Raw genomic sequence first — 24,971 nt, forward strand, 5'->3', positions numbered from 1 at the left:
CAAGAAGTACAACTTGTTGAGAAATGTCAGAGGAGAATGGCCCAATTTAATCGAGTTGACAGGAAGAACATTCTTTATAACTTTATAAACATCAGTTTAGTGTTTGGGTGTTTATAGTGTTTAGGTTGATGACCTACAAAAGCTGAAGACCAAATAAGGCTCCAATGTCAGCGAACAACAGGATACTACCACAGTTTCTCCAAACAACTTTCCAATCTGCCCAGTTTTGGTGAACCTGAAGTGTTCATATGTGCATTTTCCCCAATTCTGAAGTTTGGTGTGATCTGAAACTCTTGATCTCTATCTATTGTGCTGCTGCCACTTCATTGGCTGACTAGATAACTGCATGAATGAGTAGGTGTACATGTGTTCCTATTATAGTGTAAATATCCAGTTAATATAAAAATGGAAATGGCTCATATTTACTTATTCATACGCTTGCTTTATTCTGCGCATGTTGTGTCCAGAGCCTGTCTGAATATAATATTTTCCATTTTCCATCAGAGACAGGAGAAAAATGAAGACCCTGATTACCAGTGAACGCTGGGAACTAAAGGTTAATCGGACCAAATTCTGAAATTGATCAATCTAGCGAGCTTGCAAAGCAAAATTGATGCTTTCTAAAAAATAAAAACAATCTAGGTTTCACCTAGTGTGACATTTTGTGAGCAAGCCTGTTTATGCAAGGCCTGACCGGTCTTCAGCTTTAATCTAAAACATTGTCTATGTTCAAAAACTAGCCCTGTTTTTATTTTTTTTCCCAGCCTTCGAAATGAAATCCATAAATCTTAAAAAATCCTGCTATCAAAAACCACATATTTTGTTCAGCCATAAACCCTAATATGTGTGCAATAAGTAACCTGTGTGGGCCTATTTGTTGTTTAGGTTTGTCTGATGTAGGAAATGATGGTCATTTGTATGTGTCATGAGGTGTGAAGGGTCCAAAATCCGGTATTAGAGAGCTGTAGAACTATGTGCTGGTTTGGTTGTGGATAATAACAGAACACTAGTGCTGGTAAGTTTTGTCCTTCATGCTCACTGACAATTAAATAGTTTACTGCATTATACATTCATTCACAATATGTATAACACACAACTATAACCGGTGTGTCTTCCAGTAGCACAAATCTAGCAAGTTAGATCTGCATGTTTTAGCCAGTTGCCCAGAACACATTAAAACAGACAGAGATGATGGATAGAAGTTCGGTCACATGGTGAATTGTGCAGCCGGGTGAAAAACGGGTTCCACTTCATTTACTTACTATTATACCTTAATAAAAATATGCAATGGAGCAAGCAGAGCGTCCCAAAATCGAGTTTTGCATTTGTGTGTTGTGTAGATCATTTATATTGAGTTCTCTAATTAGGGAAACGTGAGTAGATTATTATTTTTTTTTTACAAGCAGACAAATAAGGATAAAATAATCGCCGCTGTAGCCGGGTTATTTTGGCTCGACTGGAAAAATCAAGATGCATGAGAGCCATTATAAAACACATACACACACACACACACACACACACACACACAAATGTCATTTTTCCTTTCCATTTTTTTATTTTGAACTCTTTTGTTTCCTAAGGTAGTTTGAAATTTGGTAACTCAACTATCTTTCGTGTGCTTAATGAAGTAAACCTGCAGGCTCGTGTCTCTTCATCAATATGAACACATTAATTAAACTTAAAAAAAAAAACGTTTCAATACAAGTCCGAACCTCATACTATAAGCTCTATCTGACGAGTTGATGATCGGCGTTCCTCGTCAAATTACACTTTTTTTTATCTGTTTAATTTAAACACTACCAAAAAAATGCAACGTATAAAGCCGTGATCTCGGAAGGGCTTCTTAGTTAAAGACATTTATAACAAAACATTTTCCGTAACCGATACGATTGTGAGCTTCCATCTCTGTGACAACACTTCGTAAAAGAACCAAACACATCCGTGATGGGCAGATGTCCAGATACTTTTGGCCATATAGTGTATCTCACCCTCATTCATAATATACAAGGTAAGGGTGGGATTGTTCAAAGGGCACTGCATGTGTCCGTATTGGGGCTACACCTTGACTTTCACTACCTCCATGCTGGCTATGTGAGCCTCGTCATGAACTCCTATAGCTGCACTGGGCTGAGAACAAGTGTGCTGGTGATCCTTCCAGTCCTAAAAAATGGAAAAAATATTGCTGATGCCAAATATATACATACTTTTAATAGGTTTTTGAACAAAAGCATTTTTCTGAGGAAAAGTCATGAACAGAGGTGGGAAGTAACAAAGTACAAATACTTTCTTCTTACTGTACTGAAGTAGATTTTTCTGGTATCAGTAATTTACTTCACTGTTTAATTTTCAGACAAATTTTTACTTTTACTCATTACATTTTTACACAAATATCTTACTTCTTTCCTTTTCAAAACAGACTTGTTACTTTAGTTTTAATCTATTTGTCAATCTACCACTGGTGTACTATTTACTGGCTCTTACACACCACAGACGTAGGTTAGTTTACGAAGCTAACAACAAACAAAGGAGAAGGCAACAAGAAGTCTGGTGTTAACGTGGAGTATACAGAGGGAGTCAGTGATGCAAACATGACTGAGAACAGAGACATTCCTGATCACCTGATCATCATCATTAATTAGGGCTGTCAAAATGAACGCGTTTATAATTTAATTAATTTTAACGGCACTAATTTCATTAACACACATTTCTGTTTGATAAAAAAAAAATCCACCGAAGAATTTTAATCAGTAAACATTTGTTTTACTGATGCGCCAAATCTCAAATCAGCAACGAAATCCACCATGATGCACACAATGAACCCTCTGGGGTCGAAAGACGTTCGTGACATCATAACGAAATTAAATTTGTCTTTTTTGATCGTACAGATAAGAACAATACATCATTCAAATCTGTAAAGTGTCTACTTTTATTTATATACACTCATATTAACAACAATATGCTGTGCTTTTGTAAAATAAAGAAAACTGTAGGAAAGTTAGAACAGGTACAGTTTCCCCGGTATCACCTTATTAACCGTCCGCATGGAAATATAGCAAAAGTTCTGTTTTGTGTCCCAATTATTAACATGATTTAAAACACCACAATTCTAAAAATATTAAAAATGAACATACATTTGCATAAAGCATCCATATCTGTCCATGCCAATGTTAATTAGAGTATTAAAAACCTAAAACCTATTAATTTAAGGTACCTTTAAAACAGAAAAAAATTAGCAATTAGGTTGCGATTAATATTATACTATGCTAATATTAATATGATGTGAGGTCCAGTTACCAGCGTGACTCTAAAACAGGTAGTAGTATTGGCTACATTTTAGAGCCCCAACTTCTTTACTTTAACTTGAGTAAAAAGTCCTTACTTCTACTTAAGTGAAGATGTGTGTACCACCTCTGGTCATGACACCATTCGAGCCTATTAAGATCTAAAGCTACAAAGATGAGTTACATCATTAATTCATGTAAAAACAAAAAAGGTTCAGTCAATTTATGCTGGGTGCACACTGTGCGATTTTTAATTGTACCTTGCGAATGTTGCTTGTCAGACGGCAGTGGTGGATGAAGTACAATAACCATGTACTTGAGTTAAAGTAGAGATAAACTAGTTAAATTACTCCAGTAAAACTTTTATGATTTATTATGGCTCTAATGTTCCTATTTTCTTCTTTGCTTAATTAACCCAGTTTATGTAAAAAGACTCTAATGTTACTCTCAGCACACCAATCTATTAATAGAATGATATTAATGAGCTGTAAACACCAAATAAATAAACTGACACAACAAACCGTGCATGTACATTCTGCGTTTGCTCGAGAGACATAACATCCCCATACCAGCGGGTGGCAGTAGACTGTATTCCGCATCCAAATAAGGAAACCGTAAAAAAAGCTACTGTAAATATTTAAAGCAATCTGCCGCGATCACCGCGATGTGGTGAAGTTAAAGTGAAAAGTCTCCCCAAATAAAAATACTTCAGTAAACTACAGATATGTAAAAAAGTACAATAACCAATTACATTTGCTTTATTACTGTCCACCACTGCCAGACTGTACTGCCGTACATATTCCCAATGTCACACTTTAAAATATAAGTTGTCATAATGTCTCTTCACAGTTAAAAAACTGAAGCACACAATTTCGTTCTGTTGCTGAAGGTAGCTAGCAGCAAACAAAACAATCTGTAGCGCTTATTTTGTTCGGGACATACCATAATAAAAATATCATACAAACACCCCTTTTCCCTTTATAACTCAGTAGGTTTCTTTTGTTGCTGTAATGTACATGTCAGGAAAAAGTCTGAAATTGTAGGACACTGCCAGATGTCCATTAAAGGAAAAAAGTTCGTAATGGCCATTAATCGGCTGTCGGTGAATATGTTAAACCAGCGATCAAAGACTACAGATTTAAGCCTGGTATTATTGGAATCTTTTAGGATTTTAAAAATTTGTCTCAGACGAACAAATCGTGGCCAAAATCTCACAGTATGCACCTGGCTGTAGAAGGCGCAAACTAAGCTAAACTAGTGTGCTTTGCTTTATACAACAGGAATCAAGAGGCAGCTTACCTTTTTTTGGCAAAAGTTAGAACAGTAGTAGACTTTGTGGCAACCTGCGCATTCGCTGAATGCCTCACGGCCACAGTTCACACAGGTATGCTGCATAAAACAAGAAAAAAAAAAAAAGAAGAAATATGTTGATTCATTTACTTTTAAGTGTTTAATGAATTACTGTAGCTGCCTGGAGTTAATCAAGCAACATCAAAATCAACATGGCTTCTCATGACACGAGTAACCAAAGAAGGGTTAAAATTTAGAGGTGGCTAAACTGATTAATCAGCACCGATAGTTAATTGCTGGAAAAAAGTCTGCAAAAATCCAAACCAATAGTTTTTCCAGCTTTTTGGTTTGCTTTTTGGTTTGCTGTCATTACAAGAGCGACCTCTAGAGGTGAATCACTGACCCCAGGTTTTTTTTGTTTGTTTGTTTTTTACTTGCGAGACTGCGTGCTGCACGAAGAGTGCTATATTATATTTATTATTTATAATTGATTATTTATATAATTACATAATTAATATATACAAATGTATTACCTTTAGTAAATTTTCATGTTACATTACTGGATTATTTATTTTTTAATTTTTGTAAAGTTCAGTACTACGAAATGGTATCAAAAAGGTTTCGAGACTAACTCTGTTTACAAGTAAGTCGTTTATTTATTTACATTAACACTATCATTTTCAAAATAGTTCCTTTGCACAGCAATACAGCGCTCCCAGCCTTCCAGCCCCTTCTGGAAGCACCTTCTGCTATTCACGGTGGACAAACATAGAATTTTGAGCTGGATTTTTATCTTCAGGAACAGGGCAAAGTCTGCAGGAGCCCAATCTGGCAGAAGTGAGATCATGTTGTCTTTTGTCAAACTCAGCTGTGAATTCGGTGACAGGGTGCGCACGTGGTCAGAATACCAGACGTGGTAACATACGTGGTCAGAATAGCCCTAGTTGCACAGCTCAAATCAAATCAAATAAAATGTAATTTGTCATATACACATACATACAGAGTACGACATGCAGTGAAATGCTTTTTACGCCGGTCAGCAATGTACACTGGACGATGTCTTTTGGCACACTGATTAATCGGTTATCGGCAAGTACGATCCAACCTAGCAATCCGTGTCGGTAAAAACCACTATCAGTCCGACCTCTACTATAAATACTATAAAAGTACTTAGTTTAGGCCAATTAGCATGCATGTGATGTACAGTTTACTGTATAAAATAAAGATATACATCGCAAAATCAGTGTTTAACCCGTCCTCCAATGTGTAGCATTTTCATAAGCCTGCATTATTAGTGCACTCACACTTGATCAGTACACACTGTTCAAAAATGACCTTCCACACACACACACACACACACACACACACACACACACACACACACACACACACACACACACACACACACACACAAACTCTAAATGAACTGCCTGAGCTCCCACAGCTGTTACTGCTGATAGACCCACATCATGCTCCATAGATCAACTCCTTTCAAGTGGCTTACCTCCAGGCTACACCTGCAGTAGTCGCATCAGCATAGAGAGACAACTTACACGGCCACAGTGCCATTACACAGCTCCTATTACAATTTCCATTACAAAGTCCATAGCTACAGCTATGATGTCTACACATTCAGAAAAAAAAACGTTTTTTTCTAACATGCTTAGAATCTGGCACAAGTAAGACCCAGATGAGAAAATCCATCTTCTGAATCGTCACCTAAGCGACAAAACGCTTACGTGCAGACTGATTTTCGGATTTCCAAGCCACCTGAGGTGGAAGGGGTTTGGAGGGAGGCCAAATACCACTTCAAAAATTAGACGATCCTCAAACACGCCTCCTGCTAGGGTTAAAAAAAAAAACAAGTGTCGCCTGTATCTCATGTCTTAGTATGAATCTTATTTTATTTGTAATGCAACTTAGTTCTTAGGTTCGGGGCAAACGTGCAGACAAACACACACACACAAACACCTGACTGGCGTTTGCAAGGAAAAAAAGAAAGCTGAGAGAAGTATAAGGAAAGAAAGAGAGAAAGTGAGAGAAAAGAAAGAGAAAAAAAAGAAAAGGAAAAGACAAGAAACTAAAATAGAGAAGAGAATTGCGGGAGACAGAGAGAAAAAAATGAAGAAAGAGAGAGAGAGAGTAATATTTCCACTTGCCTTGATGATAATTTCAGTAATCTTCTGCTCTGAGTCATCGGTAAGCGACAGTTGGCTGGGGAAAGACTGAAGGGGAACAATTATGATTAACCTACTTAGTGCTGATCGAATGACAGGAAGATGATTTGATGCTGAGACCGCTAGCACGTGCATGGCTAGCGCTAATCAGAAGGCCTCCTCAGGTTTGAAGGTTCAGCCCGATTTGTACGAAATAAAACAAACCTCCGTACAAATTCATACAACATTCTAGAAAATTGTTCCTTTGGAACGAGGATTTAACATTTAATACTCTTTAGGTGTGAAGTCACAGGATCATAAATCCAAATGACTAGCTTTTTTTCCTGCACACAAGCTAGGCTAATCAGTCTTCTTTCATTAGTATGGTAAATAAACCAGGTTAGATGTAATGAAGTCTGTAGTCACCTCCACATGGTTGTCTAAAAATGTTATTTTTCTTGGAACACATATCACTTTTATGGGGAGTTTAGAGGTCTGTGAAGAACTTAAATCCCACTCCCACTCATTCCAGCAGGTGGTATTTTTCTTTCTTTCTTTAACTGTATTTTATTCGTTCCAAAAGGAAAATGTCCTTTTCGTATTTATCCCAACTTAAATATATAAATAAGCTGGCATCAGAGCGGAGGGTCAGCCATGGCACGGCACCCCCCAGAACAGAGAGGGTTTAGTGCCTTCCTTGGAGGTGCTGGGACTTGAACCCCTGTCCTTATGTTTAGTAACCCAAAGCACATAAGTACATGAGTGCATATTTTAAAATCAAAACCAAAAGTGATTTAAACCATGCGACCCTGCCTTGAATAAAGCAAGTAGAGCATAAATAAAGTAAAGCAAAGAAGAACACCTCTAGTAAAGTGGTTTTCAAATACACAGGTAGCCCAAAAGTATGTGGACACCAGAGTACCCATACTTTTATACACCCATATTTAAGGGTGTGTGATTGACAAAAAAATTATCTCTTGATTGTAGTTATATTTTGGGATTTTATCGATAATGATAATTCGGCTATTTTGCTGAGTGTGTTTGTACTGGTACCTTAAGGCCTACCATGGACAGCTGACTCCTATTCTGTGTGGTGTTCAGTTCACAGCAGTGACAAAAGATTCATCTTTTCCGAAAAGTTTAAAGATTTTTAGCTTTTATGGTCTTTTTTTTTATTTTTTACCCTAATCAAGCCATTTTTTTTCTACAAGTGTGAGTCAAACTCATACATTTAATTAGTCCCTTAGAATAATAAAGCATTCTTGCTGTCACCAAGCAAATGAAATCAGTATTTTATAATATAACATTATAAATATATTATACATTTTATAATATATTACCAGATTTTTGTAGAAAATAAAGGCACATTTCGAGTGATATTGATGTTGCTCCCATTAGGGGTTGCCACAGCGGATCATCCCTCTCCATACTACTCTGTCTTCTACATCTGTCTCTTTCAAACCAACTACCTGCATGTCTTCCCTCGCCACATCCATAAACCTCCTCTATTGCCTTCCTGGCGGCTCCATACTCAACATTCGTCTACTGATATACCCCATGTCCCTCCTCTTCACATGTCCAAACCATCTCAATCTCACCTTTCTCACTTTGTCCCCCCCCATATTTATCTTTTTCTGATTTTCTGATCATTCTAAATGCTTTTTAATAGACTGAATCATGCAGTAAAAGAAATGTGCACATACACTCGTCTAAACTACTAGACTTTGCCAGGTAATGTATGCGATGATACTATCGTAGACGATATATATCATATACCCCTAACTATATGTGTACTTTTACTAAACCTTTACCACACGGCCTTTGTACTCTGTAGCATTACACATTTCTCTTCACTGGAATTAAGAAGCCCGAAACCTGCTTGAGCATGACAAGCTAAATGAAGACTTGGTCTGAGAAGGTTGGAGTGAAAGAATTTGAGTGTCCTGCACAAAGCCCTGACTTCAACGTCACTTCAACACTTTTGTAAAGAACTTCAACCCCCGGGACCTCCTCACCCAGGTTTAGTACCTGATTTTACTAATGCTCTTGTGGCTAAATAAACGCAAATCACCACAAGATTTTGGGAAAATACAAATATATAATCATTAAATCCATTTTTGTACTTCATTACACTTTTCAAGCTTGTACATTCCTTATTCTATGCGCAAATCGTTTCGCTTCTTTAAATTTAAAGGTTTTAAATGAGCAAAATTATCTACCATTAGAACAGTTCAAGCTTGATTTAAGAATCACCTTGAATAGGGATATAATCATGCATTTACATTTACGGCATTTTGGCAGACGCCCTTATCCATAGCGACTTACAACTGAGCAGGGAGAGTTAAGGGTCTTGCTCAAGGGCCCAACAGTGGCAGCTCGGTGGTGGTGGGATTTGAACCTGTGACCTTCCGATACATTGTCCAATGCCTTAATCACTGAGCTACCACCACCACATTTGGTTTATCATAATCTTATAATAGGAAATAAGTAATACCTTCTGACTACTTTCAGGATATTGCCCTTTTAAAAATCGATTTAGAACTTAAAACAAATCTCTCCCTGGATCACTTTCTAATCATTTTCCATATATTGCAGCATACTCTGCCTCAGGCCTGTTTGTCAAGTTGTCTAGACCACCCGATTACAGTTCCTCCACATAACAGGCGGGAAGGCGTTTGTTCCGACAAATTTAGTTCAATAAGTACACTACAGTGTAATGGTTTACAGGACAAAATTCCTGAATACTTGTGACTCTCGCCAAGGTAAAACAGGACTAGTAATAAGAGACAGCTACTCAGCCTGTGCTGTGTGGGCAGGAGGTGTAACATTCTGCTGCTATATTTGAGCTGCTTTGTAAAGAGAGAACGAGTTATTTTCAGGATTGAATTAAAGCCCTTGTTTAAAGACGATACAATCTAAAGAAGTTGCTGAACTACTTACTTTCGATGCTGTTACTTTCCTGTTGTTTTGCACGATCTGGGCAGGTTACTAACAAAGATTAGCGTGCAAATTATGATGACTGACTCTAGGGCCGTTTTGCTTTTATATACCCAAACCAATCAGAAATCATTGGTGGACAGTAACAAATGAAATTTAATTCGTTACTGTACTTAAGTAGCTTTTTCGAGTATCTGTACTTTGCTGAAGTATTTCCATTTGACGAGACTTTTACATTAACGTCACTACATTCCAAAGTCAAATATTTAACTTTTTACTTAATTACATTTTGTGAAATCGATCGTTCCTTTTTATTTACAATTGGATAAATGTGCTCTGTTTTGAACTTGTTTTGATTGCCACTTGGTGGAATTTTCTTAGCACCAACATACAGTTCAGCATCAGTTCAATATCAAGCATTTTGAAAGGAATAAACTCCTGACTCGCCACAACACGCGTGATTCTTTTTTTTTTAAGTAGTTGCAAAGAAGGTTTTGATCTTATGATCATTACAATAGATACCAATCAGTGTTTGACTCATTAATATCATTCTATTAACAGACATTAAAGTCTTTTTACATAAACTGAGTTGATTAAGCAAAGCGTTTCGTGACAAAGAGGTAATAGGGAAATTATAGCAATAATAAATCATAGTACTTTGGATGCTTAAGTAGATTTGAAGGCCAATACTTTTGTACTTTTACTCAAGTAAAAGTTTAAAGGGAGCATTTTTACTTTAAGTCATATTTTACCTAGTGTACCTCTACATGGTTTGCGTACTTCATTCACCACTGTCAGAAATGCAGTTCACTCACATCCTTCCTGCTGCAGTTGCTTTTCTCCAGGCTGCCACTGGCTTGGCTGGCCTGCTTGGCCTGGGCGATTAATGCTTTGAGCTGCTGGACGGTGTTGAGGAGTGTGTTGGCCGTCTCCTCGAGGTACAGCCAGGTGTGCTGCTCGCTCATCTCTAAGCCATTGGACATGCCGGCTGTGGCAGGAGCTTTAGCCTGTAACAAGGGCTGCTGAGGGACGACAGTCAGAGCCGGCAGAGTGGTCAGCACTGACAAAGAGCAAGAATAAAGAAGAACAGTTAAGACTAGAAAGTGGCACTGAGAATAAATTTGCTTCCTTATAAGCAGTATAAGAACATAAAATCACTCTTTCAAACAAGACCTTGGTGAAGAGACACTGTGTTTACTAGCTTACTTAGTGTGAGCTTGGCCACAGAAACAACTATACACACATGAGAGCATTATAATTAGTGGTCAATGAGGACACAGATGTCCTGGAGTTATGAGCAAATTTATAAGCCAGTGATCGCTGCACTTCTTGTCTTCCAAAAAAAAAATGAACTGGTCACACATAACTAAAATACAATGCTTTAATTGCCAGCAGACCAGATGGAGCTCAAACAAATCTCCACATCCATACATCACTGAAATCGGGTACATTACGACAAAAAAAATTTACTTAAAAATACTCTGTGTAGGTTTTTTTTGCTAAAAACATAATTATTAAAAGGGAGAACAATCCTCTACAATGAATATACCGTATTTTCCGTACTATAAGCCGCAATTTTTTTCCATGCTTTGAACCCCGTGGCTTAGACAACGAAGTTGATGATTTTTCCATGGTTTTTCCCGGTTACACAAACTTCCAAGCCAAAAAACTGAGCCCCATTACATTAGACCAATGAAATTTCCGAACGAGTTCAGGTGAACCAATGAAACTCATTATATTAAAACCGATGCGCTCCCACTGAGTCAGGCCGCACCACATCATAAATATGGATGAGGTTCCTCTGATGTTTGATCTGCCGCTCAGTCGGACTGTCTACAGGAAATGTGAATCATTCATCACCCTGAAAACAACCGGGCATGAAAAAAACGCATTTCACCTGTGTTCTGAGCTGCACGGCATCGGGAGAAAAGCTTCACCGATGGTGATTTTTAAACGCACGACGATGCCAAAAGAAAAACTCTCGAGAGAAATAGTTGTGAAAGGAAGGAGGAAGACAGTGAACAGTGACTGTCTTGGTAGGCTACTGTTTAGATACAAGCCGTGTAACAGACACTGTCTTTCGTTAAAGCCTGTGTAAAGTTCATTAGTTTCAATGTAGACACCTGCGGCGTATTTATGTTCAAAATAAAAATCTTTGTCAAATTCAGTGGGTGCGGCTTATATTTGGGTGCGCTTAATACCCAAATTAATTTTTTCCGGAAATTACGGTATTCTTCAGGACAGTCTTGTAATAGAAACTCTAAATCAGTATACACTTGATGTAGTTGCAGGTTTTGCCACCAGTTAGTCACATTCCTTGTGGATGCCTAAGTTTTGTTTGTGATTTTTTTTTTCCTGTTCGATCCCTATGCCAGATGCGAAAAAAACAAATTTTCTAATGTGTGTAAAATTTGTGTGAATGTTTTTTTTTCTGCTCAATAAAACTGCATCAGAAGCAGTAACTGTACTGAGCTTTTCAAGAACACAGTGTCCTGGCATGTCTCCAGGAGGTCAAATCGCACATCAAGACAATGATGGTCATGGTTTTGACATTAACAGACTTTTTCATAGAGAGTGGACAGACTGATAATCAGAGATTTTATATTGAAGTGCTAAAGTGTCTACGGGAAGACAAAAAAAGCACTGCTATAATAATCTGCACTGCCTATCTGTAGCTCATTTATAATTTCAGAGATAAAAAAGAAGCTGTAAGTTGGGTTTTTTTTTATATACACTATATGAACAAAAGTATTGGGACACCTCGCCTTTCAAACTGGTAACTCACAGTTGATGATATGCTTTTTACATGGGTTGGAGTGGAAGATCTTGAGTGGCCTTAACCCTACTAAACACCTTGGAATGCTGACTACACCTCAGGCCTCCTCACCTTCATCAGTACCTAACTTTACAAACACCTTTGTGGCTGAATCTTCACAGCTACACTCCTAAATCTAGTGGAACATCTTCTCAGAAGAGTGGAGGTTATTGTTAGAGCAAATAGGGAGCAAAGGTGGAATTGGATGTTCAATAAGCACATACAAATCATATGGTCAGGTGTCCACAAACTTTTCTCTATACAGACACACAGGGAGACTACAAGAACTCAATACTAACTATAGAAATAACTTAATATAATAATAAGGGTAATAATGATGGGTTATACTTTCCAATGTGGGAACTGAATGAATACAAAAAGTAATAATAAAAAAACACAGACCCTTAGTGATGCTTCTACACAGACATCTGAGTCTTAATCTCAGCCTTCCTAAAGACCTGTGGGATGAACTGGAGCACCAAATGGACCTCAGACCTCACCACCTGATCTCACAAATGCTCTTATAAGTGGCGGCATTCCAAATTTTAGTGGAAAGCCTTCCCAGAAGAATGGAGCTTATTATACTAGGAAATGGGCAATAAATCTGGAATAAGATGTACAAAAAGCACATCTGGTTTGTATTTATGTAAAATGCAAGCTTTTAGAATAATCTCAAAGCAACAGGTTGCCACAAGAATCTAATTAAAATCTTTTGTACACTAAAGGTGACCATCTTATAGGCTGCTACTGGGATCAGAGGTGGTTTTCAGGACTCTTGTGTGAACGCAGACAAAAATACCACAGCTTTATCAATATATGACAAAAATAAACAAAAACCCAGAACCCCAGTGCTCAAAGGGCGAATGAGAACAAGTGTGTGTCAGTGGAGGAAAATAATAAAGCACACAATCTCCAGAGGAGGTTTGGTGTTCGAAATGCCCTTGTCTTATCTCTCTAATGGACTGTTAAGAACTCAAGGCACAAATGGCTGCACTGGTATAAAAATGATGGACAGGAAACAAAACAGAACAAATACTCTAGCCGTGTAATATCCTGGAAAAATATTGAGACAGCAAAGTCAAAATAGAGAGTCAGGTCAGAATCTGTTGTTTGTCACAGATTTGTTTTTAGGACAACTATTTGTTTTATGAATTCACTGCAAGTCTTTACTATCTAGTAAATAACAGACTAGGTTAAAGCCAGCTTTTATGCCGAACATGCATAAATAAAGCGTCTCCATAGTGTCTTTTTGAGATCGAGAAGAAATCCTTTTTCACCCTGCACGACTGAGAGCTAAAGGTAGATGAGGGTGGGAAGAGATAAGTTTACAAAGCAAGCACTCATCTATGATCAATGACAAATTGATAATACAGACATAATACAGTTTTCTGTAAAAATAAAAAAGCACACACATATACACCATAAGGACAAACGTTTGTGAACACATGACCATGAGATTCGAATGTACTTTTTAAACATCCTATTTGACACTTAGTCCCCATTTGCTGTTACAAAATCTTCCACCCTTCTTGGAAGATGTTCTACTAGTTTCACTGGTTATTTAGCCACAAGGCATTAGCAAAGTCAGGTACTGATGTAGGATGAGGAGATCTAGGGTTAAGACAAAGTTCTAATTCCTAAAGGTGTTTAATAAGGTTATATCTCTACTGGATTTAAGATTGGGTGATTGTGGAGGCCAGGTTAATTGATACAGCATTCTGTCACTCTTTTTCTTGGACAATAGCTCTTACATAACCTAGAGGTGTGTTTAGGTTCATTGTCCTGTTGGACAAAAATTGATGGTCCCACTAAGTGCAAAGTGGGACAGTGCCCATCACATGAACTCTAAAAAGCATTTATTTAAATTGGCGATTTCTGAGGCTGGTAATTCTAAAAAAAAATTATTCTTTGCAGCAGAGGTAGCTCTTGGTCTTCCTTTCCTAATGAGAGCCTGTTTCATCATAGAATTTGATGGTTTTGTTAACTGCACTTGAGAATCTTGAGACCATTTCTTAAAGTAAAGATGGACTGTCAGCACATTAAGAAGTCAAGAACTGTCACAAATGAACTCTTGATAAGGCACACCAGTGAATTGAAAACCATTTTGTATTAAGTACAAATAGCATAAATCCATGATCCAAACCTGCTTTGTCCAGCCTGGCGGAGGTGGTGTAACGGTGTGAGGGATGTTTCTTGGCACACTTGGGTCTGTGTTCATTACATGAAGCGCACAGACTATCTGTATTGTTGCTGATCATATGCTTTCATAATTTACTATCTTCTAATAGTTATCTCCAGCATGATGTGCAGTATGTCACCAAGCAAAGTCATTTGAAACCAGTTTCATAACCAGCCCCATTCACTGGCTCTAAATCTAATAGAACAAGACTTGCAGCATGAAAGTACAGCTGAAAATCAGCAGGAATTGTGTGATGCAATTGTATTGTGTGTTCATATAATCTTTTTATATGATTTAAAAAAATTATTTGTTGTGTCAAAAATAACCATTTAGGCAGTCCAGATACATCTGTGCCCCCCGAGACCTGCAGACCTCTTTAGGAAAATGGAAATTAATTTAGTATTAGGAATTTTCATATGGCTTTCCCATCTATGTAAAAAAAGGAAAACCTACATCACATTACGGTCTTGATTTTTTCCGAATATTTTTTTTTCTTATTCTGAGAGGTTTGATAATTACCGGTCCAGGTCTGAGTTCGGTGCCAGAGAGAGCAGAAGGGGTCTTCATGGTTTCATTAGCCCTCACAGTGTTCCGGCTTTCAACGGAACCCTGCACTTGGCACTGATGAGGCATCTGCCTTAAGAGCCACTCTGTCTTAGAACGAGACGAACCTACAGGCACTGTGCTCTTAGAGGGATGGAGGAGGAATACGAATGTATGTGCATGTGTGTGGGTCTGTATGTGTGTATGTGTGTTAGGAATTGTAAAATTCACAAGTTAAAGATGTGAGATGCGAATCGCATTGGCCTCAGTTCGAGATGCACATCCCTAGTATATGTGTGTGCATGCATCTTGGTGAGGACCAAATATCCCCACAAGGATAGGAATATCTGACCATTTATGTTTTTATGGCAACATATACTATATTGCCAAAAGTATTGGGTCACCTGGTCATAAGTATGGCGTGTGATTTTTGAGAATTGCTTTCCACATTTAGTCTCAATTTGCTGGAAAGTTGTTCCACTAGATTTTGAAGTGTGCTTATAGATGTGTTTATCAGCCACAAGCGTATTACAAAGGGCAGGTACTGGTGTAGGTGAGGAGGACTGGGGTGCAGTCAGTGTTCCAATTAATCCCAAAGGTTTTCAGTAGAGATGAGATCCAAGCTCTACATATAGCAAGAAAGGTCAGGTGACCCAATACTTTAGGCAATATAGTGTATGTCTGAAGAGAATGAGAAAAAAAAAGGAAAGAATGGAATAGAAAAGCGAATAAGGTTAAGGGTTACGTTTAAGTGCAGTATAGCATTAATGACATGATTTTACTTATGATGTCAGTGGAAGGTCATCACAAGGTTTGTAGGACATGTAAGTGTGTGTGTATTCATCTAGTTTCAGTTGCAGTTCCTGAGGGAATTTATTACGATAAAAAAAAAAAAGATTAGACTATAGAAGACTGGCTGAACAATCTACATTTTGTCACAGTAAGTCACCAATCACTGTACCCTGAAGTGACCAGTAGGTGGTGTAACTAGCACTCCACAAATGGATTTATATCAGGTTCGCTCTACTGTCTTTTCTCCTCTCTGCTCAGATACGGGGTCTGAGTTCCGACATATTTATTGGCATTTGCTGCACCAAGTTGCCCCATATTTGCCTAAAGTTTGAATACTCTTTACTTGAATTTGTCACATCGCTGGACACGCCCACATCCGATCAGCTAATGCTGCCAAAAGTCGTCAGCTTTTTCTCGTCCAAAATGTCGAAAAACATACCTTACTATTCATTTGTTACATTTTGATTTTTTTGCGCAAAAGGCGACACTGGGGTGCAAACAGCACCAAGTAATTTTGTTTGAGGGAAAAAACATTTCAAAGACAAAAAAAAATTTGAGATTCAAACAGCTGAGTAAGAACTACAAAAGAGACCAGTTATGAACTGACAGGGAAATTACTGCCATGTAAGTCAACGTAACCTGCAATTAGGGCTATCAGGATGTGACCAGGCACGTTATTTACTCTGGCAGCCGGAAACCATCAACACCAAACTTCAAAACCCGGATTTAAACACGCACTCATACTCATTTCGATTCACATACACCCAAGTCTTCAGTACCACACATGTTATATTATTATTTTATAATAACCATATCTCTGTTTACATGCTGTTTTGCTGTTGTGTATAATTGTGCATTTAAAAGTACATTCTTGCATGTAGTTCTCTTTTACACATTATACATTAGGTTTACTGGTGGCGTTTGTGTTTTGATCTGTCCCACACTGTTTTGTGTTGTCTGTTTGCACTGTTTTTTGTCTTGCAGTCTTTGCACTCGGTTGCATACGATGCATTTTTTGTGGCGAGGACAACTTACTTTCGTCCTTAGCTCTGTGTCCTGTTATGTAGCTCTATGTTGTGTGATGTAGCTTTATGTTTTTTTTTATGTAGCACCAGGGTCCTGGAGAAACATTGTCTCATTTCACTGTGTACTGTGTCAGCTATATATGGTTAAAATGACAATAAAAGCTTCTTGACTTGCTGTAGTCAAAGCAATTCGCTAATAACTGAAGGATACTCGTGCCTAGGACTTCTGTGTGCCTTCAAATGGCATACTTGCACTTTTATACTTCGCTCAGGAGTTTTTAATAAAAAATGGTAAGAAAAGTGTGTAAGACGGTATGTCTGAAAATGCCTGTAACCAACCTGCTGTGCTGCTGAAGACATCTGAAGCGGCAGAATTGTCGGAAATGATGGTCGTCGCGTCTCCAGTTGATGTTCGATCAAAGGTCAGTGTGCCAGCAGTGGTGAGCTGACCTGATGGGGTCACTGTGACTGGATAGACGCAAAAGCAACCGTCAGCAACATTTTCTACAAAGCAGTGCATCGGTCCTAAGGACAATACTTAGCTAATATGCACCAAAAATGGCCATCAAATCAGTCTATATAACGACCTTCCAAACCTTCCCATTGTTGTTTTTGATTAAATAATAATCAGTGTCAGATACAAAGTCTAGTGGTTTAATGTGTGTCCTGGTTAAAGGCAAAAAGTTCAATATTAAACCACCTACATGCAGCCCCTGGTGTTAGAGTGATGTTCTTTGGCGGAGGTGCCTCCTTCTTCTCTGGAGATGACGAATGCTCGCTCTCTTTCTTCCGTCTCTTGTAAGGGACAAAAAGTCGCACAGGTCCAGTCTACAGCAGAGGACGCAGATACACCTTCAATTTTGGTGCATGATATCAGTGTAATTCAGTTTAAATTAACAAGTACTGTATTACCATAGATATGCTGTCGCCTCCGAAGGACCCGTCCTTGCTCTGAATGATGGTTAAAAAGAAAGAAGGAGAGAGTGAGAATGCAAAACTGAAATCGTGTTCATTGATTCTTTTGACCTTTCGTAGAAAGCCCTCGACATTTTTTAAAATTACTACACCCTGCGCCAGGATAGTAAATACACAACAGCAGATGTTTCTTAATCTAACTAATATTTCCAATGTTCTAATAATGGACCAATGTCTAATGTCTAACAAACAAAAAACAACACTAACACTGAGACTTTGGATAAACCATTCCCACTGTTTTACAGCATATTATAAAGACAAGGTTGAAGCACAGGTGCTTGGCCTAATTATTAAGACTTAATTCTAAATAAAATTGAAAAGTTCTACCTCACCTTCTTGAGGTCCCCCATGAAACAAGACTATACCCACGTAAAAAAAAAATCTGTGGTACACTGTATGACCAACACTCACACGTTATTAACCCGGCGTGTTTTGCCAAAAATGCACACTGACAGTTGGCCATAATGCACAGTTCCATTTACTGGAAGGAAACCGGTCCACTTTGGCTTGACTACACACTGCATGCTGTTTATTCTGACTACATTTAACACTCTTACCATGAAACCAGTGACTTTATCATAACCCAAGCTGACTACTATTGAATTCCCATTTTTGGTAACTCTGAAGTTTCTTTTTTTTCTATTTAAATAGTCCGAGTGCAGAGAATTTGGTGTTACTAACCACAGTCAGATCATCACAGCAGGCTACACATGTACAAGAGGCAGCATGGGGGTTGAGGATGCACTCCTGTAAGTAAGTAAGTAAATAAACATATCAACAAAAGCATAAACATGTGTTAAGCATTTACACAGCTAATAATAAATGATTAACACAGTGTTTAAAAAAACCTACGCCTAGAATATTACACTACGGAGAGCACTTTTATATTATAATAGAGGTCTCATTCGGTCACAGGATCAGATGCATTATTATACACAATTATTTGACATGTATTAGGCCCAAGGACAATAAAATAACTGCGCTTACACTTAACACACATAAATATACAAATAACTTTACTATCTATCCAACACTAGTTAGATATTTTTAGGAACAGCGATATCTCAGCTAGCTGTGTTCTCAGCGAAGTTTAGTGAGAAACCAAACATAGCAACGCTTAAGTGGTACTGTGTGTTCATTCAAGTGCATCAAGCCTCGTTTAACAACCTGAATTGTAAATTATTTTGCAGTCGCAATAACAACGTGAAAAAGAATTGATGAAAATTCTGATCATTTTGTCCTTTGAGTTCCTGCATTTGCATAAATTCTTGTATAAATAGAGTTGGTAAGATTTGAAGTTAGTCAGAGAGCTTTGATCGACAGACTTCACCTCATACTTGGTATGAACTGGTACAATTTTTGCACAGGTGATGTAGTAAATCGAAAAAGCACTTCGTTATTTCAACTGCGTGAATGAATGTAATTATTTAAAACGACTCGAATAAGACCAGACGTACACTTAGGAGAAAACAATGCAATCAATTATTTATGGCAGCCAATTTTTCCTTTCGGTTTAGTCGTTATTTTGCCGTTTTTACATCTCTGTGACCTTGTATGTGAGTTGGTGGGCGTCACTAAATGCAACTTAGCCATCTTGTGAACACAAGACAAAATGTGGCCTATGAAAACTATTACACAGAAATACTAAAAATAAGTCATACAGTGGAACCCTAGTGTACGAGATGAATTCGTTAAAAAAAAAAAAAAAAAACGCTTGTGGTCCCATATGCTCGTACTCGCATGATAATCTTCCCATAAAAATTAATGTAAAAGCAATTAAACTGTTCCCAGACCTCAAGTGATCGCTTATTTCAGCCCTTAAAAAAATGTTTTATGCCTAATTTAACACACAAATATATTTGTAACAAAGTCTAAACATAAAAGAAAAAATATATATGTATGTATGTATGTATGTATGTATGTATGTATGTATGTATCGTGTAGGATGTATGATCTGACCTGTATAAGGCATTGAAGAGGTCTCCCAGCATAACGAATGCTCCTCTTCCAGTCTTTACTGCTAGCTCTTCCAGCAAGTCCTTCAAACTCCGTTGGCGTGAACCAGTTATTGTTGTATTTGATGCAATGTCCTTTGCCACCTGAGAACAGGGTGTGCATTTACAAACCCATGTGTGAATCACAGTGAAAGCTACAAGGTCCACTGCTGTGCACAAGCGTGAGGCACGGTTTTAGAAAGTCCCTATGCATTTCACCTGTTGACTCAGAAGTGTAAACAGCCTTTCTCACATAAGTAACCATCTGCAGTGAAAGGGCAAAAGGGTGTAGGGAGATCTTTACATTGAACACAATCTTCTGAATGTGTCTTATTTATGACGTCGAAATTCAATTTAAAAGCTCTTAATCATATGATGACAATATATATACAGATATCTACTAGAGAGTGTAATAGATGTTGGAAAAAAGCTATATCATCGATGCATTTGTCCAACACATTTATTTTATATTTTGGGGGATGCAGTGCCTGCTCCACATGTTCCTGGAATCTACCCACTAAAAACCACTGGGCCACTAAAGCCTAATCCAGAACATTCACTTGAGCTGAAAAGAACCACAATAAACATGAGTTACACCACATTATAGAAGGAAATTATCACACAGGGTGGTGTGATGTCAATTATTTTCCCATAACATCACTTCCTGAAGTGGATTTATTCCTCATTCACCATAAATTCCCAACACTTTTTTAATTAATTGGAAAATTGATATGTGGTGCACCATGTATATGTTGTGTATCATCCCTGAGATAGCCATTCTCTTATCAGCTTTTTTTCCCTTTTTCTTTTTTATATAAAAGTATATAATTGTAGCGGGGGGGCTACATTTACAGTTTCATCTCTGACTGCTGTAAAGTATTGACAATTCCACAAATGCTAAATAAATCAATTTCCTCACGGTAGTCCTCAACATAACAAATACCCGTGCTGCTCCAACCAATCAGATTTGAGAATTTAACAGAACAATCCTTGAAATGCTGAAGTCAAATTAATATCGCAAGTTTTATAAAGAGTGATAAAATTTGACTTTACTTGAATGTTTAAGGTTATAAAGTTTATTCGAATGGCAGTAAGGAATACAATGCTTTGGTTCCCCCTAGTGGGCAGAACTTACCTGATCCCAGTCTGTTCTTGTAGAGGACACCGCTGGTGTTCCTGCAGCGCACAGGCAGCTCGTTCTCATAAACAGATGGATCCCAGTTATATTTGTTCACATCTTTCTCATGGCTCTGGTTCATCTGGGTGGAGGGAGTCGGAGGCCCTAATACAGAGCAACAAATGTATTCAAGCACGCTACCTTTATTAAATAAATAAATACATAAAAAGCCAATAAATAAGGTTCACCTTTGACTATAGTTATACACAATGTGGGCAAATGTTTGTGGTCACCTGGCCATAGGTTTCATGTACTTTTTGAACATGCCATTCCACATAGAATCACCATTTGCTAATACTATATCCGCCACTTTTCTGGGAAGATGTCCCACTAGACTTTGGGGTGTGGGTTCTGATCTATGTGAGGTGAGAAGGCAGTTCTAAATTATTCAAAAAATTCTCAATAGGGTTGAGGTCCAAGACCTACAGCACCATTAAGGATCTTCCAGTCCAACCATTTTCATGCTACTGCATTCAAATACACCTTATACTATGTTGTGCCTTCAACTTTGTGGGAAGAGTTTGAAGAAGAAACAGATGGCTAGAAAATCCGGTGTTCCAATATTTATGCTCGCATTGTGTGTGTGTGTGTGTGTGTGTGTGTGTGTGTGTGTGTGTGTGTGTGTGTGTGTGTGTGTGTGTGTGTGTGTGTGTATATATATATATATATATATATATATATATATATATATATATATATTTTTTTTTTTTTTTTTTTTTTTCAGCAGTAAAAACTGACTGCCATCAATGTGTTGCCAGATTGTACCAAATTACTGTGTGCTCCTCTAGTAAAGAAAAGTGTGAAACATTATTTTTTTATAATAAGTGATCAAACTGGCATATACATACACACACCTGGAGTCATGGGTGCTGTTGTGGCTTTCAGGCCTGTCGCATCCACTATACTCCCGTCCGTGTGTACAACAATCAGGGTGGCCTTCTGTGTGCTCAGACTGTCCCCAATCTGCAGAGTGGTTCTGCCTGTCTGTATGCATCCACACACAATAAAACACCAATAAACATTTTTAAACCACTGCCTCCATCAGCAATTTTTCATTTATCATTCATTTTGTGTGATTTTTCTGAGATGCTGCATTACTAGGACACTACTGTTAGATCTGAGTTGCATTTTTAGACTGACTTGACACGTGAAAGCATCATTTAGATTGAAAATACAGCCAAATGCTGAGTTAATATAAATAACTGCAATGCTAGGTCAGTAAAGAAGAGTCTGATTACAGGCAACTGAAATTGGTTCTGACTTCAGCAAAGATCTTCGTAGCCAGGGTCTGCTTTAGAAACATTTTAGACTGATGATTTGAATGTATAATGATTTGTCTATTGGAGTGATTTATGTACTAAAACGTACACCAACATAACACATAAATCCTGTTTTAGAGGCATTTACGGTTAAATGGTTTTGCAAACATTAAACAGATTTGATTGAAGAAACCGATCGATCTTTTTTCAATAGCAAATAAAAGACGTATAGTTAAAAATGATCCAATCATGAATTCGAATTATCAGTTGGTAATCGATTACTGTAACAATATTTTTAGACCGTCCCCTACAGTGCATACTACTATAGTGGGTCAATATGTGAAACAAAAAAAAATCCCACAGTGGGATTCATAATTTCGAAAGAGGTTTTTATGGTGTAAGCCGTCCCTAATCAAAGCTACGATTTTCCCCGTAAAGGTCCGTCGTGGTCAAATTTAGCTGGGACCGCTTTAAAAGGAACACAAGACGCACTAGCACATGTTCAGGGATGGACCCGGTAGTGGTCGAGAAGACGTCATCTGCACTCTGGACATCATTGACTGTAACGGTGGTCACGTCTGTAAAGAGAGAAGACAGAGGAATTATTTCTAGGGGCATGAATGCACTAGTGCGTAATGTGTGATCAGTTATTTTTATCTTTATTAAGATGTCTGTTGTAAATAAGTGCACCATGAACCAGTATAGGTTTTTGTTAGGAAATTATAAATAAATGTACATTAAGGGGGATAATTATTATCGTAAGATCTGATTAAGTGTTATTTAAATGTAAGGAAAGATCTAGATTGTGGAGGAAGTTGTTTACATCTTGGTCTCATTGACTTGTTGGTGAAATGTTCAGGGGTGAGTTGAGTCTCACTGGTTGTAGTTTAGGGGCAGGTGGGCAAACAAGATAGTAAACATGCTTGGCTAACAAAATACTGTTTCTTTTTCTAGGGTTGTTTGGGAGTGCTAGCTTGCTAAACAAAGTCACATAGTGGTCGTTTGGTCTGTGTAGAGTTGAGGTATGGGACACGCGTGTATTAACCGACCCGCAAACGGCGCTTCGCCCTCGTCTGTGTTCGGCAGGACTCGGCTATGGCGATGTTGGCCGCTTCCGCCATACCGGGCATCGTACTGACTTCGGCTTCGTCCGGCTCGCTTTCGGAACGCTCCCCCTCCTCCTCGTCTTCTTCCTCCTCCTCCTCTTCTTCTTCCTCCTCTTCTTCCTCCAGCCCCCCTGTCTCCTCCTCCTCCTCCTCCTCCTCCTCCTCCGCTCCGGCTAACCCGAGCCGTTTCACCGCCGCTTCGCCTTCGTCCATCCGACTGCAGCCGAACACAGCCGAAAGACACAGATCGGCTCTTCGGCTCCGCCTCGTTCCCTGTGCACTGCGCTAATGCATCACCATGTACAAGAATCCCAAACTACACGCTGTAAAACCTAAAAAAAAAAACACTTCTTTTTAAGCACGGTGCATAAAAACTCCTAAAAGGAGCTTAAAAATAAGGAAATGGCTGCCAACTTTCTTTATGCAGGACGCTCAGCAGCACAGGAAGGAGACGCGGCGGAAATGCACGAAAAAGCACGACGTAATACGAAGTGACGCGGGTCACGCGCGCGCGCGCGTGCGTGTTTGTGTTCTCAGCATGTGCAGGCTCAAGGAGGGCCACACCAAATATCTCCCTTTCTTACAATGAAAACATTATCGGAGATTGCAATATCACTATGGTTGCGATTGCAGTTTCTGCTGTGAGAAGCAGAAAGTCCATGCATCCAAATTCGGTATGATTTGTACCATTAAGGATCGAAAGTTTACTCCCAAAACTTTGGAACTGTGGGGAAAACACATCAGGTGTATCGCACAATTATTCAAGTATTATGGGATGATAATGGCAGATGTTTTGCCTAGAAACCATATCACCCCATATAACACATATACCAGGGGTCAATATTCATAACCTGAAGCCGTTGCGTTTCGCATCTCGATGCATAGCCAACGATACAATACACTAAAGATACATAAGACGCAGCTGTGATATAATACGATTTAACCCTATTACCATGCATTGCAATCCAATGTAATTCAATGCAATTGGAAAATATGATGCTATGCAATTCAATATGGTACAAATAGTGTGCTTTTATTTCTTTGGTCCAGACAGACAGCAAATCATAAATGTACTTTCAGAAACAGGCTTTTGTGGTGCAAAAAAACCACGATAAAATAAAAACAGATGTTCTTTTCCTGTTCTGTCTCATGTGAATCTCAGGACACACTTTGTATCCGATGCACACTTTTTTAAAATCGATGCATCACATTTTTAACTCTTATGCTGATGCACAGATGCCAATCGGTGATTCTTACCATCTCTAACATAAACAGTATTAAAGAGTTTACCTACATTTGCACTATATTTAAATTAATACTTTTAGTAATAACAGCAACAACCAATCACAAGTATGCATTTTATTTTTCTTTATGAATAATTCATCATTGTGTGGTTAGGATTCGGCGCTCTTACCGCTGCTGCCCGGGTTCGATTTCCGGGC

At 38.3% G+C, this 24,971-nt stretch overlaps 1 protein-coding gene across 1 annotated transcript; it reads right to left on the reverse strand.

Moving 5' to 3' along the window:
- Nucleotides 1–1,532: 1,532 nt before the first annotated feature.
- Nucleotides 1,533–23,990, reverse strand: deaf1 (DEAF1 transcription factor). The gene is given in 14 exon segments (XM_046859897.1): nt 1,533–2,160; nt 4,581–4,670; nt 6,731–6,796; nt 10,480–10,724; nt 17,358–17,486; nt 17,723–17,846; nt 17,931–17,969; nt 18,675–18,740; nt 19,953–20,092; nt 21,123–21,269; nt 22,019–22,148; nt 22,916–23,001; nt 23,473–23,511; nt 23,514–23,990. Coding segments are annotated over 14 exon segments (1,635 nt in total). The 5' UTR covers nt 23,743–23,990; the 3' UTR covers nt 1,533–2,055.
- Nucleotides 23,991–24,971: the final 981 nt, after the last annotated feature.

Source organism: Silurus meridionalis, chromosome 10 (assembly GCF_014805685.1).
Source record: "Silurus meridionalis isolate SWU-2019-XX chromosome 10, ASM1480568v1, whole genome shotgun sequence".
In the NCBI taxonomy this organism is placed as follows: Eukaryota; Metazoa; Chordata; class Actinopteri; order Siluriformes; family Siluridae; genus Silurus; species Silurus meridionalis.